The 17,110-nt window shown below is 44.7% G+C and overlaps 1 protein-coding gene across 2 annotated transcripts in view; it reads right to left on the minus strand.

Annotated features, from left to right (window-relative positions):
• LOC132327183 (NADH-cytochrome b5 reductase 3) overlaps window positions 1-17,110 on the minus strand; it is a 23,769-nt gene continuing 6,659 nt past the window's right edge. For both annotated transcript variants that reach the window (XM_059846087.1, XM_059846086.1), the window contains exons 2-9: window positions 13,629-13,760; window positions 10,545-10,617; window positions 8,264-8,370; window positions 7,350-7,484; window positions 6,464-6,542; window positions 6,254-6,339; window positions 2,947-3,046; window positions 1-1,964 (exon numbers count right to left, since the gene is read on the minus strand). In XM_059846087.1, coding sequence (XP_059702070.1) covers window positions 1,792-1,964; window positions 2,947-3,046; window positions 6,254-6,339; window positions 6,464-6,542; window positions 7,350-7,484; window positions 8,264-8,370; window positions 10,545-10,617; window positions 13,629-13,712 — 837 coding nt within the window. In that variant the 5' untranslated portion in view covers window positions 13,713-13,760 and the 3' untranslated portion in view covers window positions 1-1,791. The remainder of the gene's footprint in view (window positions 1,965-2,946; window positions 3,047-6,253; window positions 6,340-6,463; window positions 6,543-7,349; window positions 7,485-8,263; window positions 8,371-10,544; window positions 10,618-13,628; window positions 13,761-17,110) is intronic.

A 17,110-nucleotide genomic window follows, 5' to 3' on the forward strand; every position in this document is an offset into this window, starting at 1 on the left:
TTCTCATGAAACTCAACTTTTCAAAACTTTATTCAGGATAAAAAAGGATGAGAATAACCTTGGCAAATACAATAAAGAAAAAAATCTATGCATATCCCACAGTGATACAGACCAGCAGCAAGACCACTTCTCTCATATTTCTGCTTTTTGCCTTCCAAGAAAGGGACTAAAACTTGAAAAATTGAGTAGTATTTCAACTTTGGAGCATAGTATTAAAGAACAAGTTTCAGAAACACATCAAAAATTCAAGACTTGAGGCAAATGTCAAATTAATAAAATTAATAACAGTATTATCTAGTTGAGGTTCCTTAAATTAACTGCAGTATCTTTGCTTTTTAATTCTTGCTGAAAAATGAACCTTTTAAATACAGAGTACCCACCTGTTGTAGTGGCACAAAAGAAAACACAGTGAGCTATAACCTCTAATCCCTACCCAGTCTTTAAAAATTGCTATTGTACATTGACACCTGTAGCTACCTCAGCACCCACAGTACTTCATACATTACTAAATACCCTTCCAGTCACTCTGATGTCATCACCAGAACAAGATTTTTAGTTTCCTAGGACACCTCTAACCTCAGCAGCATCTCTGCTGGTCAGAAGCAGAAGGCTGGGCACGCAAGATGCCTGCAGTGTCCTAAAAATTAGGTAAAAGGCTGCTGTAAAAAAAGGATATTAAAAAATAAGAATTGAAGCTGTAGGAAACAGTTTTAGACTCTGTGAGACACTTGAATTTGCTGTCAGTTTGGTGATTTAAGGCTGTTCCCATGCATCCTTCCCAAGCAAACCCTGGGGAGCTTTGCCTGATTGAGACATGGAGGTGATGGGGTGCTACTGCACCCATAGCAGGGCTGCCTGCCAAAACCCCCTGGCAATGAAACCTGGGCTCCCTTCAGCCCAAATCCACCTCTGGGAAACAATTAACAAGAAAATCTCATGTAGTTTTCACCCAGCATTTTCTTTCACTGCACAGGACATGCAGAAGAACTGTTTTTGTACTCCTATGCCATCGCCCAGTACTTAGGAGTAAATACAAAATTAAGAATTTTTTTTCAGTATCCCACACATTATCAAGCAAAAAATTCAAAGTACTTGTGGAACAGTACCCAAAGCCACCTTCTGTAGTTTCTTTCATTGCCCAGGGATGAGAACTGTGACCAGATGGAAAAGTGTTTGCATTTAAGAGAGGCTATTCCAAAATACAAAGGAAACCAATTTTTATCACTGCCTACCTCTTTGTTTTGATTACGAGGCAGCTGCAACACCTCCAGCCATAAGTGTTCATTGGCATCCTTCAACTCAACAAGCATCTTTAAACTGATGTTGCAAAGGTTATGGATACAAGGCAAACACTCCTGGCCCTCAGAGCTCTGTAAGGATTACAGTTTGGCATAAGCAAGGTTAATAATCCAACACTTGTCATTGTTTTTATAGTTCATACTGAATAAAATCCTGGGAATGCACAGTGTTAGGAAGTAGGATATTACTGCCACTTTATTACAACACTAAGAAAAAGCATAAGTGAGTGTGTGCTGCCCTGAGCAGCTGCACTGTCCTCCCTGGACATGGAGCACACAACACAGAGCACGAGGCATCACCACCTCTCCACACACTGGTTTAGCACAGTTACGTGTCTTACTTGCTGAGAGTCTGAAAATATGAAGCATTTTTAATGTAAATATATTTTCCCAGCACTGTGCATCAGCCATCTCTGTAACTTTGTCCTGTTCCCCATTAAATGCCTTTTTTTTTCCTTCCCTTCTACACAAGATCCCTGAATAACAGTCGTGTTTAGAAGGAGAACCTCATGTCCTTGGCATAGCCCAGTTTGTCCAGGTTGGGAATGCAAGCATACTGGATCATTGGAGGAGGTCCACACATGAGGATCAGAACATCATTCTGAGGTGGGGGCAGGTGATCTCTGATCATCTCTTGGTTCACAAACCCTTGGCTGTAATCCCAATCTGTTAAAAGAAAATGAAAGTAGGGGAGGGGAATGAGGTAAAAAGGAGGAAAAGAGAGATACAAGTCACTTTAGAAAGGAGAAATCCTGCTGATGAAGTTGTTCCCTGTTGGAACACTTACAGTGAGAGTCAGTTTTACTGGGATTCAGGTTAACCATCACATCCCCAGCCCTGGATAGAGAACAAACTTGTCCTGCTGCTGACCAGTTTTGGTCAGGCTTCACATACGACAGTGAAAGTCTGCAGAACAGTCTTGAGGAGGTCCAAGGAGGAACTTTTATCCCAACTTTTATCCAACTCACGATTTCCCCAAAGAAGGAATGGCAATCAGAAATTCCAGGAGAATACCAATTGCAGTGGATAACACAACAGAAACAGAGCCTTTCCTCAATGTACCAGAGGTGTATTCTTGGTCACAAGGAAGAGGAGGCATATATGGCTTCTCCTTCTCTGCCCCAAACTCCCACTGAATACGAGTGTGAATCTATCCTGACGTGGGTGGGCATGACAAGGAATGGTAAGGAAGGAAAGCACAGGGAATGACTGTTTAGCCTTCTCTTCCTCAAGCCTGTTCAGCAAGCTCGGGCAGGGATCTGTGCCCATGAGCTCCACAGTGCCTCTGGCACTGCAGCTGCCTCAGAGCAGACTCCAAACACAAGGATAACACATTGTATTTATGTCTGTGGGGAAGAAGAAAAGAAGGTCAGCCTCCACAGGAGACAATGGTAAATCTGCAGGTGTAGCCATGGAAGGAACAGTGCACTGCCACTGGCCTGAGGTGAGCTTTGGAAACACTTCTCTGCTTGCACCAGAGCCCCTGTGCATCCCTGCGTGGAGAATGATGCTACTCAGACATTCGCTAAGCAATGAATTCACTAAGAAATGGATCATGAAGCTCAGAACTACACCCATGACATGCATGTCTCCTGTAAAGCACATTAATGCTCCTGAGTTTCACAGGAAGTGGCACTCCAGGTCTTACTTTCAGGCGCCGTGTCCAGCGTGTACCAGCACTTGAAGCGAGCGGGATTCTGCGCCTGGATCTCATCGAGCTCAGAACGTAACAGGATATCCTTCTCAGTCTGCAGGACAGGAAAACAGTGATCACACCCTGCATGTGAGTGCAGCCCTCACATGGCCACAGAGCAGCAGCTACTGCACAGCCCTGAGAGATGGAAGAGATGATTCAACTCCATTTTAAAGGCTGAAGAGGCCAAACCCAAGTTATTCCCATGCCTTGCCAGTGGCAGAGCTAATAGAAGGCTCCTAACTTTCCCAAATCCTGACCATGCAATGCCTTCCCTCTAAAAATAAAGCAGAACCATCAGAGAATCAGAAAAATAAAGCCCCTTTAGCATTATCACATCATAATGCTATCACATCATAAAACTAATCATGACTGCACAGAAATATCTCCCTACCTCTTCATACTCTGCCTTTCAGACAGGGAAATGCCAGGTTTTTTCACCTTTGTCAATTCAAGTATCATCAGCACTGCCATATGGAGACTGCTTGTGGAATGATCAACCAAAAGGGTATCAAGCTCTGGTTGGGACAATAAACATTACTCAGGGTATCACGTTTGGCTCCTACCTGATGCAGCATCACTGAAGGCCAAAAGAAAGCCTTATTTCCCTAAGAGCAGCTGCAGTCTGGGCAGGAAGGAAAAGGGCAGGGACTGAAAGTGCTGCCATCCCCTGCAGCCATAGTAATTTGGCACAGAGGTCACCACTAAGTCCTCAACTGTGGGGATAAGGAGGAATGTGCCGAGCTATTCCAGAGAAGGTGCTATTCCTGGATCTGCAGCTGTGGGTGCTCCAGAAAAGCTCCTACTGGCTCTGGCCAACTTAAAGTGTGCCAGCCAGAAGCACACTAGGAGCCCATGTACATTGTTTTAAACACTTTAAAGTATTTTTAATAACTGCTCCCTATTTGTGGAGTTACTGGTACAAGACTCTTTAAAGCCAGGGACTGATGTTTCCATAGGTAACAGGGAAGGAACTGTTCCCAGGCTCTCCCTCCCAGCTGCAGTGGGCTTCCCACGCTACTAAAGCAGCTCCAGCCCTGTGTTAACCATTCTGAATCATTCCCAGCAAATCCTGGCCCTCCTGCCCTGATACCACTGCACTTTATGCCAAATCCAAGGGCTCCAGCCAGCAGCAGAGAGCACTGGCAGGGCTCCTCAGAACAGGGAATCTCAGCACTTGGATCATAGCTCCTGGGCAGAAGAACCTCAGGCTATAACTCAGGTATCAGAGAACTGCCTGGGTTGGAAGGGACCTTAAAGCCCATCTAACTTCAGCAATACCAGTCAAGCAAAGCCCAAAAAAAGGCTACCAGTCTTCATCAAAAATCCAAAGACAGGACAAATTTTGGGACCCTACCCTCTTGTGACTTGGGGGTGGGGGCTGGCATGCATTTCTACAAATGCAAGTCTTCTATAAGTCCCTGCAAAAACTGTCAAGCCACAGGTACAGCCGATCCAAGTGCACCAGAAGACACGAAAAAAAGAGCAAACAAACAACTGAAGGACAGCTAAAACAAGAGACTGTTTTATAAGTTTGCACTAGTTAAAATTGTTTAAAAAAGTTTTGCACAGAAAAATTCTCTAAGTTATCGTTATTGAGTCAAAAAGCTGTTAACCTACCTCTATGTTCAAATCAAATATAGCCAAAAATTTGAGGCTTGCCTAAGAAATCACTTCACCAAAGTTAAGATGATTAGAACCAAATTTAAAAATTACTGGCATAAATACAAATTGTCAACAAAGGTAAAACTTTTTCAGTTCGTATTACCTTCTCCTCTTTCTTTTTAGATGTATAGAAAGGGTGAGATGTAGGAATGTGCCCTTTGTCCCCTCAAAAAGGAAAGAAGCCCAGAAATTTTTTTCCTCGATTAGGTGAAAAAGGCATCACATAGGCCCAGGAGACTTCACCTCAAACTTAAGGATAGCTAATTGGATAGAAGCCAAAAAGTCCTGCCTAAGCAATTTACTTTAGGAAAAGGAGTGATCTAAGAAACTAATTGCTCCTGTGAGGTGTTTTACTGAGAGCAAAAACGTCTAGCACCTAGCTCGGTTTTTTCCCCTGTTTGTTGTTTTGCCTTTTATAAAACATTTTGTTTCCAACACTGCAACAGAAGCCATCCTGCTGATTTTTATGCCTCCAAAGGTAGCTAAGCTATTTCAGGTGTGCTGTATACCTCTGAGAGCTTATTAGACATAGCTCGAAGAAACTACTCTATCACCCATCCAGTTCCACCCCCCCCCCCAGGCTGCTCATCTGCCTGGCCTTGGACACTGTCAGGGATCCAGGGGCAGCCACAGCTTCTCTGAGCAACCTGTGCCAGGGCCTCACAGGGAACAATTTCTTCCTCATATCCAATCTAAACCTCCTCTCTGTCAGTGTGAAGCCATTGCCCCTTGTCCTGTCACTCCAGGTCCTTGTCAAGAGTCCCTCTCCATCTTTCTTGCAGGCATAAATATGGTACAAATGAATGAGCACACACTGAATATGAGAAGAAAAATAGGAGAGCCTAAGGAAGCTAAAAACCACAAGCATGAAGTGAAGCTCACCACAAATAATTACTCAATCCAAACACAAATATTAATTAGAGGGAGAAATTAAAAAGCAGAAAGAGTCACAGCAGAAGAACATCAGGCCAAGAAGGGGTACTGCCCAGCAGCACACCAACGCATTTGGGTTTTGCTAGAAATCTCTCTTGCAAGGATTCCATGGATGAGAGCTTCCCTCTGGCCAGCATGCAGGATGCCACACCTCAAGGAGCAAGAGAAGCAGTGAAAAACTGACAGAAGGGCTGGAAATAAAAGCAGACAGCCAAGAAGAATCATAGCTCTGTAACTGAGGGAGCTGCTGGAGACCACAGTTAGTTTTAGCCTCACCCAAGATGTCCTCAGAAAGATTCCACAGACAAACACTACTGCAAAGCTGGGGAGTTGAAATTGGAGGAGACGAATGTCCACCCCTTCCATGTTTCCACTAAGAAAGACAGCTCTGAAAGTCTGCCCAAAACATTAACAACTTGCACAAAGGAATGCAGGGCTTTAACATTCATAAACTGGATTAGAAACAGAGCACTGAGTCACAGGAAGGCAAACATTAGCAATCCTTTCTGCAGTAATGCTAAACCTTCGATTCATTACAGTACTTTTATATGGGAGGCTTTCAACACTTCACTTCTCCCCTCAGGGTTTGTATCTCTGATTTCACTTGCTGAGTGGAGTCCTGCTAGCTAAGTAAAACACTGCAAACAGAAAAGGACAGAATTACCTGATTAGCAAACAGCAGCTGGCAAATGGTGGGGTCATCTTTGTCCTTTATGATTGCTCGAATGATCTGCAGCATAGGTGTTATCCCTGGGGGAGAGAAGCAGGTCAGTGATGTGAGGATGAGGAGTAAAAGAAGGGACAAGTGGGAAAATGTAAGCAAATGCATCTAGCAGCTGTCAGAAACCACAGATGAATCCTTACAAATACCTACCAGTCCCCCCTGCAATCATCCCCACGTATTTTACTGTCTTGGTAACTGGTTCAGCTTTCTTTTCTGGCCGAATAGCAAACTTGCCTGGAGAGAGAAAGATGAAAAACACTGAAGCAAGCAGGAAACACCTCCTATTATCCCTTTCCAGCACATTCTGCTAAATTAACTTCATTTCAGCCCTGCCACCCTTCCTTCCCAGTGAACAGAAAAGGTAAAGGTGCCCTGAAAGGTGATTTTAAGACATGAGGCGGTACCATAAGACACTGACATGGGTTATGACTTATCCCTGATCACAGCCTACATACACACCACCTGTATTTCAATTTGCTCACATCCCACACCCCCAGTGACATTCTGGACACAGTTCTACACTAAGGAATTGATCAGAGAGTTTATTTCCCCTGAGCAGATTAATTTAAAGAAAAACATAAAATATGCAGCATGTTTTATTATATTTCTCTTTTTGAGACAAACACAACAGAGAGTCTGAAACTCCCCAAAGTGTTGGGCTGTATTCACAGCTCTCTTCATCCAGAATAACATGAATGCTACATACAAAGCTCTGGAAAATCACGTGTCAGAGTTCTGCTTTACACAAAACTACCAGAAGGTTTTTGTGACACATTTGGGACTGCATTATACTAAGAGAAGATATTTTACATTGACATAAAAGCAATGCCTACTCAAAGTTCATTTTTACTTGAGAAATTAGCAGTGGACAGTGCAAGTACCCAGTGTTTTTGTCAGTGTATAAACTGTGCCTATATAAGTATGGAAAAACCCCAATCCCTCACTTGAGAACAGCATCAATAAAAAGCACTTCTACAATACTAAGACATTTTCCCTGTACTGTTTACTCTGGGTAAATTCTATATTCCAAACCAGCCTTGCCTTTTCCTTTGTACACAAGGAGGCCACTTGGTCCTCTGAAGTCAATGGTGTCCCCTATTTTCAGGCTGTCCAAGTATTGAGACATTTTTCCCCCATCAGGAAACTTGGGATGGACACCTCTGAAGTAGACCTGTTAAAAACAATAACAAAGCAACTCATTCTCACAGCTCAGAGAAGAGTGTTTCTCCTTCAAATTTTTATGTAGAAATACTCCTCATGTGAAGAACACAATTACTCCATAAAGAATTGCAATGTCTGACTGACAAAAGATCAAAAGGCCACTCCTGCCCCAAATTTTGGGCAGAGACCAGTGATTTCTCCACTGTAATTCTGCAACACAGAAAATACTAATAATAATCAAAACAATTTACACCCAAGTTTAAAAGGGGTTAGAAAAATAAAGAAAAAACCCAAAACACTGTGATTCCAAAGAACAAAATTCTAAGAGGAAATCCAGTGCAGATATTAATATTTTGAATTCCTAACAGCTTTAAATGATAGGTATGTAGCTACCAAGAGATAAAACAAAAGTGCATTATCACAAAAGTTAAAATCACATTCTTACCAATTAAATCAATCGATCCCCTGCCTGGATCAGTAATGATAATGATCATCACTCTCAGTGATCATAACGACCAAATTTCATTAGCTTCAGAAGCAGCTAACCTCAGGCAAGGTTAATTCCTTGTTCCAGAAGGATTAAAAAGCATATGAACATCTGCAGGTCTACACAGAGGGTGGAAATGATGCAGCATCTCACGAGACACCCTCACCAAAGAAGTGCCTGCAGAATGTTGACTGTAGGTACTGGCACATTCAAGAGAAGCCAGCACACCAAACTTCACATAAAGGCACTATAAAGGTGGTTCAGAAGTTGCCCAGCCTGGGAACACAGCATGACATTCTCACCTTGACAACAAGATCCACAAAGCCCTTGTCATCATCACTGGAAACTGGAGTATAAGGTCTGACAACCAGAGCTCCATCAATCCGTGCAGACAGGTAGATGTGCTGCCCTGTTGCAGGGAAAAAAAACCCAAAACTAATTTTCTTTCAAAAGATTTTTCTTTCTGTGGTTGTGCTGAAATGCAGCCTCAAAGCTCTAACTACCTTATTTTGGGGCATCACTTCTTCCTTTCCTATTTTCCTGCCACACCTTGCCAGAGTTGTTAGCCATGCACAGACCTACCTGGAAGGACAGACAACTCCACTGCTAATTCTGTGTGTCAATCATACCTTCATGCACTTACATTTACCAAAGCCTGAACTGTACCCCAGATCTTTTAAAAGATGGGATTTGTCTCTCCTGTACAGGCAAATAAAAGGGACACAGGAGGGGAGAACTGCCAAATCACACACATCTTTATTAATGCATTAGCTGTAAACTGCCACAGTTTAGTTAAAACTGAGTTTGTAACTGTTCTTGCTTTGACCACAGATCCCTCACATCCTCCAGGAGCTCTCCAGCTGCCTTTGCTGAGGCTGCCTAGACACAAAGCACTTTTCTAACCCTGCTATTCCTCCAGCTTAATATGTGAATGCAGCAACCACGTTTCCATCTGTCACACATCCTCTGAGCTCTCTACAACAGTTTCTCTTCTCAATATCTACATATTTTTTTCTGAAAAAAGCAAGAAAATAACTTCTACGGAAGGTTTTCCTATAAATTTCCACTATTCTGAAGATACCTAAGTGAAGGTTACCCAGGAGGGGAAGGAGAGGTTTTGAATTTTGGGGTTTTTTTTCATCATTAGGTCAACAGAACAAAGCATCTCCAATGATGGCACAGATCCTCTGCCTGTTATGGGAACACAGCAGAGGGGATTTTACCAAGAACTGGTTTGCAAATTATCATAATGACCATATTACAATAGCCCCAGAAGCAGCTGACCCTTCAGGAATGCTTAATTCCTTACTTCAGAAGGATTACGAAATGCTAGGTGAGGGAAGATGTGCTACCTGGTGACCTGGGGAATGAGCCACCATAACTCACCTGAAACTGTACATGGACATCTTATTCCAGTAACCCTCCCAGCAAAGCCTACAGACATCCTGCTAGGGCACATCTGGAGGGAGCTGCAGCAGGGAGCTCCTGTTCCTTCTCTAGGGCCGAAGTGGCTGCAGGCACAAACCACAGAGCCCTGATGACCCCTGCAGACTGCCAGCCTGGACAGTGGGGCTGCTGCTGGGGCACACCTCACAAGAACTGATACAAAGGAGAAAAGGTGCCCCTCCCAGGGAGAAAATGTGTCTTATGCCCTCACCTGTTAGAGCTTTACTCCACCCTGACAGTGGACAGGGTCTGCATGGGGCCACATACAACCCTCTCCCTCAGAATGAAGCTTTCAGTGGTTTTGGTGATAAAAGGCGAAAGCTGGTTCTGGACCAAACAGCATCAGACACCCAACTGCAGCTCTGCTGCTCCCAGCTGCTTTTCCATCTTCTGCAGCTTTCAGCTCTCTCTGAAAGTCTCACCCTGCAAACCACTCCTCAATGTCCATTTTGGGCAAGCCAGGGAAAGGAGCTTTGCTTTCATGGCTACTAAAAGATCATTTTTAACACCCCAAAGATGGAACTTAACACCTGGAAAAGGTGCTGACAACAACCACAAAGCACAGGAGCCATGGATCACTCCAGCAGCTTGTTAAAGCAGAAGTCCTATTAAACACAAGTCACAATTAAATGCTCTTTATACAAGCAGGAGGAAACAACGGCACTAAGCTGTTGTGGAAGGCACCACACCACGTGGCAGGGCCTTTGGAAACAGCTACCCCTGGGTGATTCACAAGTTCCATGAAATTCAGAAGTGAGTAGATCATCTGGTAAACTACATGTATTAGAGGAGAAGTGGATGAGAGTGGTGCCTCAGGGCACAGAACGGGACTGCAGGGATTCAGCCCCACAGGAATAACACATGCTGGAAAGCTGAGACTGGAAAAGTACAAGTGAAGACCTGTGTTTGTTTCTCCACTCTCCACAGAAACAAGCAGGATGTTCACTCATATACACTGCATTTCAGAGCCTGCAGATTACTCACAGCATGAGGATAATCTTGCAGAGCTCTCAGTAACAGCTCCAGCCACGTGAGCGGTATTCCAAATACAATACATAGGGGAAAGTAAACAAACCACAAAATCTCTAATAATGTAATTAATGCAAGCAACACTTGGATTAATCATAGGAAGCATACCTAGAGGAAGACCCAGGATGTGCTCCATGGAAGGGAGAGCAAATCGAAATCTCCTTGTGTCATGACTAACTTCCTGAAAAAGGAAAATCAGAACAGTCAGCTCTGCTGGGATTTAATGTTTGTGATTTCACTTCTAAAACAAGACAAGTCTGGCAGACCACAGGATTAAGAATTTATGATACTTAATGATACCTGTGTGCAGATTAAGACTGAGTGATAACTTCCCAAATATTATGGACATTTACACTGCCTTCTGTGAGAAGGCCACAAGATATAAATTAATTAGTTCTTCAATTCTCATTTCAAATTTAAATATGCAGGAGTTCAAGGCCAAAGTATTCTGATTTTCATCTCTCAAAATCAGATGAATTAACCATTTCAATGGAAGTAGCAACCTGGTTTCTTTTGCTATGGTAAGGTCCTTAAAGTATTTTCCCAGTAAAAACTGAACTAATTCATAAATGAAATTGAAAAGAGCACTGTGTTTAGATATGAACAACATTATGACAATATATCCAGTCCTGCTGGGATAATTATTCTAGTCTTTACTGAGAAAGTCACACCTTTCATAAAATTTTGGCAATCAGTATCTGAACACTATTTCTTATATTATGTAAATTTTATGTTTCAAAAATCAGGTCCTATTCATAGGAATGAAAAACAGAGCAAAAAAAAAAAAAAGACAGAAACATCATACAGCCTAATGCCTCATCCAGTGACTTTCTGTTTTTAAGGGTTTTGTAACCCTTATTTTGTTTGCTTGGTTTTAAAGTAACCAATAGAGACAAATTTGTTCCTCACAGTTTGTCTCATCTTCCCTTGCTATGGTCATACTGATGAAATTTTCCGCACAGTACCTCATTTTAAGGCAAGTCCTGAAGGAAGAAGGGAATTCATTGGCAGTCTCAAAAGGGCTTCTCTGTACTTATGTCTATTCAGGAGCAGTAACTGCCACTGAAAATTCCTTTAGAAAGACAACTAATGTGGACTTAACACTGCTGCTGTTTCTGTATGCAAATTTCAGCACTGTATGGAAATCACTGGCTTTTGCCAATAATGCTGCATTTTTATTATGCTGTCTTTAACAGTGTACAGAAAGCACAAAACTCTGAATTCCCACTTAATCACCTCACCAATTAAAGTCCAGAAAGTTTAGCTGAAGGTGAATAACACAAGTATTTTGGTGCATCATGAGGCAATTGTGAGAAACTAAGTGGCTCAGGGAATCCCCAACACCAAGATCAGCATGCCCGTGCCTCTCTCTGTAACACAATCAGGACACCGAGCCTGTCACCCTGCAAGGTGTCATCAAGGCTGGCTTACAGACAGCCTTGGATCAGGATGCACTTCCAGCACAAGGTCACTCCCCTAAGCACCTGCAAGCCCTTGGCCACACACTTCTGTCTCAAGCTGCAGTGCCAAGGAGTCTTCTACCCTTGCCAAATGCAAAGCTGAAGAACAGTTTTTGCAGGCTGGTGCTTTGCAGAAGCCACTGAAAGGCAACAAATTAATTATGCACACCATTATAAAACCAACCAGCCAAACTGAAGTTGTTGACTTTTTTAAGGCATGGACTAAATTAGCACACCTAACTATATTATAAAAGATATTTCCTATCCTATGCACCAGGAAGCAGCCTCAAGATTCCCATTTCTCTGTTCAAGAGACAGGTGTGGCAGACTCAATTTGGACACATCACACAATCATAGAAGGATCTGGGTGGAAGGGACATTAAAGATCACCTTGTTTCATTCCCCTGCCATGGGCAGGGACACCTTCCACTATCCCAGGTTGCTTGGAGCCCCATCCAACCTGGTCTTGGACACTGCCAGGGATGGGGCAGCCACAGCTTCTCTGGGCACCCTGTGCCAGGGCTTCACCATCCTCACAGGGAACAATTTCTTCCTTATATTGAATCTAAACCCGCTCTCTGTCAGTGTGAAGCCATTCCCCCCTGTCCTGTCACTCCAGGCCCTTGTCAAGAGTCTCTCTCCATCTTTCCTGTGGGCTCCCTTCATGCACTGGAAAGCCACAATGAGGTCACCCCAAAGCCTTCTCTTCTCCAGGCTGAACAAACCCAATTCCCTCAGCCTTTCCTGACCTCATGAGAAGTAGGGAGTCTATAATAACAGTGTGGTTGCAGCACACCTGGGAAACAAATTCAGCAGTGCAGCCCAGCCCAAGCCACAGGGAAGCTCTCACTTCCCACAAACCTAGGATTCAAAATGACAGGGCTTTTTTTTTTTTTTTGTTTCCTTTGACAGAACCAGTCAAAGCCAAGCTATCAGTGAACCCTCTAAACCCCAAACAAAGCTCTGTTCCAGTCCAAAGTATTCTGATAAATTTCTCAATAGCTCATAGCCTTAAAAAGTCAACACTAAAAATATCCTCAGGTGTGACTTTACACCTGAGAAGCCAAGATATCTCTCATGCTTTTGATAGTGGGTTTATCCAATAGAAACCTAGACTTTTCAACTTTGGTGGCTTTGGCTCACTTCCCACAAGCTTAGTTAACAATTTCTGATGGCAAGACCAACCCCTGAAAGCATCGTGACCTTCCTCTGGTATCCCACTTGAGCAAGCATTTAATTTGGTACCAGGAGGCTTTACTTTTAACAGAGAGTAGAGAAGCTGAGACAGCTTGGGTGCTGTCAGGACTGCATGACTTAAACACCTTTCTTCCTGGAAAACATTACAGTATATCAATCCAGTAACAGGAACCAGCATCAACATAGTTCAGGCAGCTGCTGTTGAATGCCACTGACCATGAAAAAGCTGCCTGCTCTGCCTGACAGTAGGACTTGTGTCCCTTAGCCCAGTCAGTGGTGCACAGTTTGTGAATTTCTGCTGACACACATCACTGTGAGTTTGATCATTTCCAAGCAGCATTCTCCACTCTAAGCTGTTTGGAAACAAGATCCTTGCAGAACTGCAAGTTACACCACACAAAGAGCATTTATAAAGAAGTCCTTCCCACAAGACAAAAGTTTCCACCCTGTTGGGACATCACCCAAGGCTTCAGAAGTTGTAAGCATTTCACAGCACCCACAGAGAGGTCATGCTCAGCACTGCATGTGCACCTACCTCCTTATCAATCAGCCTCAGTGCATACTTCACATCTGGGTCCTTGAGGGTAATTGCAGGCTGGGGATTCCTGAAGAGCCTCATGAAGGTGGTGTAGATCAGCCATATTGGGTATGTCACAACCTGACGCAACTGCAGCAGCACAGAAGCAGCGTTAGACAGGGGTGCAGAATGAGTTATTTGGGTGAGAGGGAATAGGTACTATGCCATGGCACTCCAACCACCAAAAAGAATGTGTTTATTTGAGGAGGAAGAGGAAGTATTAATAAAAAAAAAAATCCCAAACCCACATATTTGCTTTATGAAGACCTAGCATCACTCCTGTGTTGAGGCCTTGCACACCAGCACAGGGCTGCCCCGCTGGCAGCTGGACACAAAGTGAGGCAGTCACAACTCCATATCCCCAGATGCCCTGACAGGGAGGCCAAATCCCCACCTCCAGCAGGCACATAGACACATGTATCACATGTGTCCAAACACACACAAAATATCCTGAGTTGAGAGGGGCCCATCACGATCATCTAGTCCAACCCCACACAGGACACCGCAACAATCCCTGAGAACTCTGTCCAACTGTCCAAATGTTCCTTGCGCTCTGTCAGGCTTGGGGGTGTGACCATTCCTGGGAGAGTTCCAGTGCCCCACCACCCTTTGGGGGAATGACCTTTTCCTAATATCCAGCCTAAACCTGTGGCAGACCACACTGATCAACACAGCCAGACACACACAAACAGCTCCGATGGGCTCATCCTGCTCCCATCCCCACCGATCGGAATGAAGGTCCATGAGTGGGAATTCCATACACACACACCTGTACCATGTGCATGCCCCAGCAGCTGGCTTTGCCCTGGCAGACTGTGCCCACTCTCCAGGGTCCCCAGCTGCTGCCATCTGGACACAGAGACCTGTGAAGGGGTCTGTTGCACAGACCCCTTCACAGGCCACCCCACAATTTGGGGTCTCGCACTTGAGCACAGACCCCCTTCTCTCCCTGGCAGCTGAGCAGGGCTTTGCCAGCCATGCCACGCTGCTGCTGCGTGCTGGCACCATGCACACACCCTCCAGCTCAGAGTTTGGGTGCATTTCCACGACCACAGACCTGTGCATGCAGAGTGGCACCCCTTCCCTAGGAAAGCAGCTAAGCTACAGGACACAGCCAAGGGACAGCCCTTCTTGTGCCTTTCCCCACCTCTAAAGCCCTATAAGACAGGAACAGGTTATGCTCTGACACCACACCACCCTCTTCACTTTGGGGCAGGAGAATAAACTGCACAACTACTTATAAAAATCCTCTGTGACTCAGTAATTTATTATTCAGCACTTCAACAGAAGAGAGGGGAAAAGCATGACTATAGCAAAAACAGAAAAAATGAGCTCAAAGTTCTGCCTGCTCAGCTTTCACTTTCATTTATTTTAAAGGGACCTGAACAATATTTTAGAATGGCATTTGTGCAACTGCGGCAGTCCCTCAGGAGGCTACAAAAACTTCTTACATTATTAATAATAAAACTGTGGGACAGCATAAATTCTTTTTTCTTAAAGTGTGGCTGTGAAGGTTTAAAATGTATCATCACTGTGTACAGCCCGAGGGCACAACATGCCATACACATGCTGCACTTTTCACTTTTATTTGGGAACACTGAAATAGCTCCATACAGGTTGTTTCTGAAAAAGCTGAAGTTTAGAGGAAAATTACTCCTTAACTCTCATAGATCCATCAGATTACTGCAGCTCTGGGAAGAAATTTTGCTATTGAGTCACAAGAAAGGGCAGAGGGAGGGAAGTTGTTCAAGGTGACAGAGCAGCAAGTAATCTGCTTAATGAGAAATTAACATGTGAATGAGGTCTGGAGGCAATAGCAAGCTGACTTTGCAACAGGTGTTTCAAATGAGACATTAGTAAGTTAAAACAATTTCATTTCCAAATGTGGCTATCTCAAATGAACAAAAAACCAGAGCTGCTGTTGTCAGGCAATGAGAAATAATTTTAACACAGCGCTAACATCGTGGAAAGCAATTTGTTATTCATGGTCAATCAGTGCAAAAGTCTCATGAGATTTGGCCTGAAAAGACACAGCACACCCCCTAATTCAGAAAGCTATTTTAGTCCCTATTTATCGCCAGGCCCTATTTATCGCTATTTTTCGCCAGGTGTGCAGAAAAAAGGGGAAGAACTGAAAGCTGCATGATTACAAAAAGCCATGCTTGCTAAGAAAAACATTCTCTGGGTTAAAAGTGGCCTATATACTCTCACCACAGGGCAGACCAAGATATAAATGAAGATAACTGCACAGCATCAGGTCTCCAGCAGCAGAGAGCAACAGGCTGACCACAAGGCCTGGGAATCACTAAATGGGGACCTTGTGACTCATCATTCCCAGCTGCACAAATCTTTGCGAACAGACAAGGCAGAATTAGTAAGAGAGCAGGAATTTTTATTAATGGAAAAAGGGCTCTGTGTGATAACAAAGAGAAAAGCCATGGAGAGTGCAGTGCCGGGGTGTGGTGAGCACAGCACAGTCCAACACACAGGCTTGCAGCTCGACACCCCAGCACTGCCCTGCCCTACAAACACACAAACCAAACCCTGCCTTGGCATGAGACACACTGTACCTTCGGCCTCAAACACTTTGGTTCTAAAGTAATGGCAGCTAAGAGATTTTTCTCATCTGTTTCAGAAATCAACGAGAGGATAACGGGTTTTCTTCACTTCTGCAGCTTTAGCCTCATCTCCCCTGCTCAATGCACCTTATGAGCAGCTGCACCCAAACGAGCACATGCTGAATCCAGCTCCACCCAGCCCTCTCACAAACCCGAAGAAACGGGTGTCTGAGCACCGGAGCAAAGAACTGTAACAGGCAGCTGAGCAAAGAGGGTAGCGATGCGTGCAGAGCTGACAGCGCTGCAGACCCGCTGCTCAGCAAGCACGCTCATAGACAGAATCGGGGATGGTTGTGTTGGGAGCGACCTTAAAGATCATCTCGTTCCAACAGCGTAGGCAGGGACACCTTCCACTATCCCAGACTGCTCAGAGCCCCATCCAGCCTGGCCTTGGACACTGCCAAGGATGGGGCAGCCACAACTCCGGGTAATCAGTGTCAGGGCCTCACCACGCTCACAGGGAAGAATTTCTTCTTCACAGCCACTCGAAACCTATAGTCTGAAATTATCTCGACGGGGAAAACACCACAAGCGTTCAGAGCCCCCAACAATAACAACAGTAACAATAACGAGAACAGATAACCGCAGAGCTGGGAGGGCAAAACGTCCGGCCAGGCAGCCGGCACAGGCACAACACCGCCCGGGGCGCGGCAGCCGCGGGACGGCCCCGGAGCCTCCGCAGCGCCGCGGTGGCACCGCGGGGCTCCCGGCACCGCGCGGTCCCCGGACAGCGGGGACACCCCGGGACACCGCCCCGCCCCGGAGCGCTGCGGGCGGGGCCGGGGCTGCGCAGGAAGGGACCCCGCTCCCGGCCGCCCCTCT

The sequence above is a fragment of the Haemorhous mexicanus genome, chromosome 5, assembly GCF_027477595.1.
Source record: "Haemorhous mexicanus isolate bHaeMex1 chromosome 5, bHaeMex1.pri, whole genome shotgun sequence".
Classification (NCBI taxonomy): domain Eukaryota; kingdom Metazoa; phylum Chordata; class Aves; order Passeriformes; family Fringillidae; genus Haemorhous; species Haemorhous mexicanus.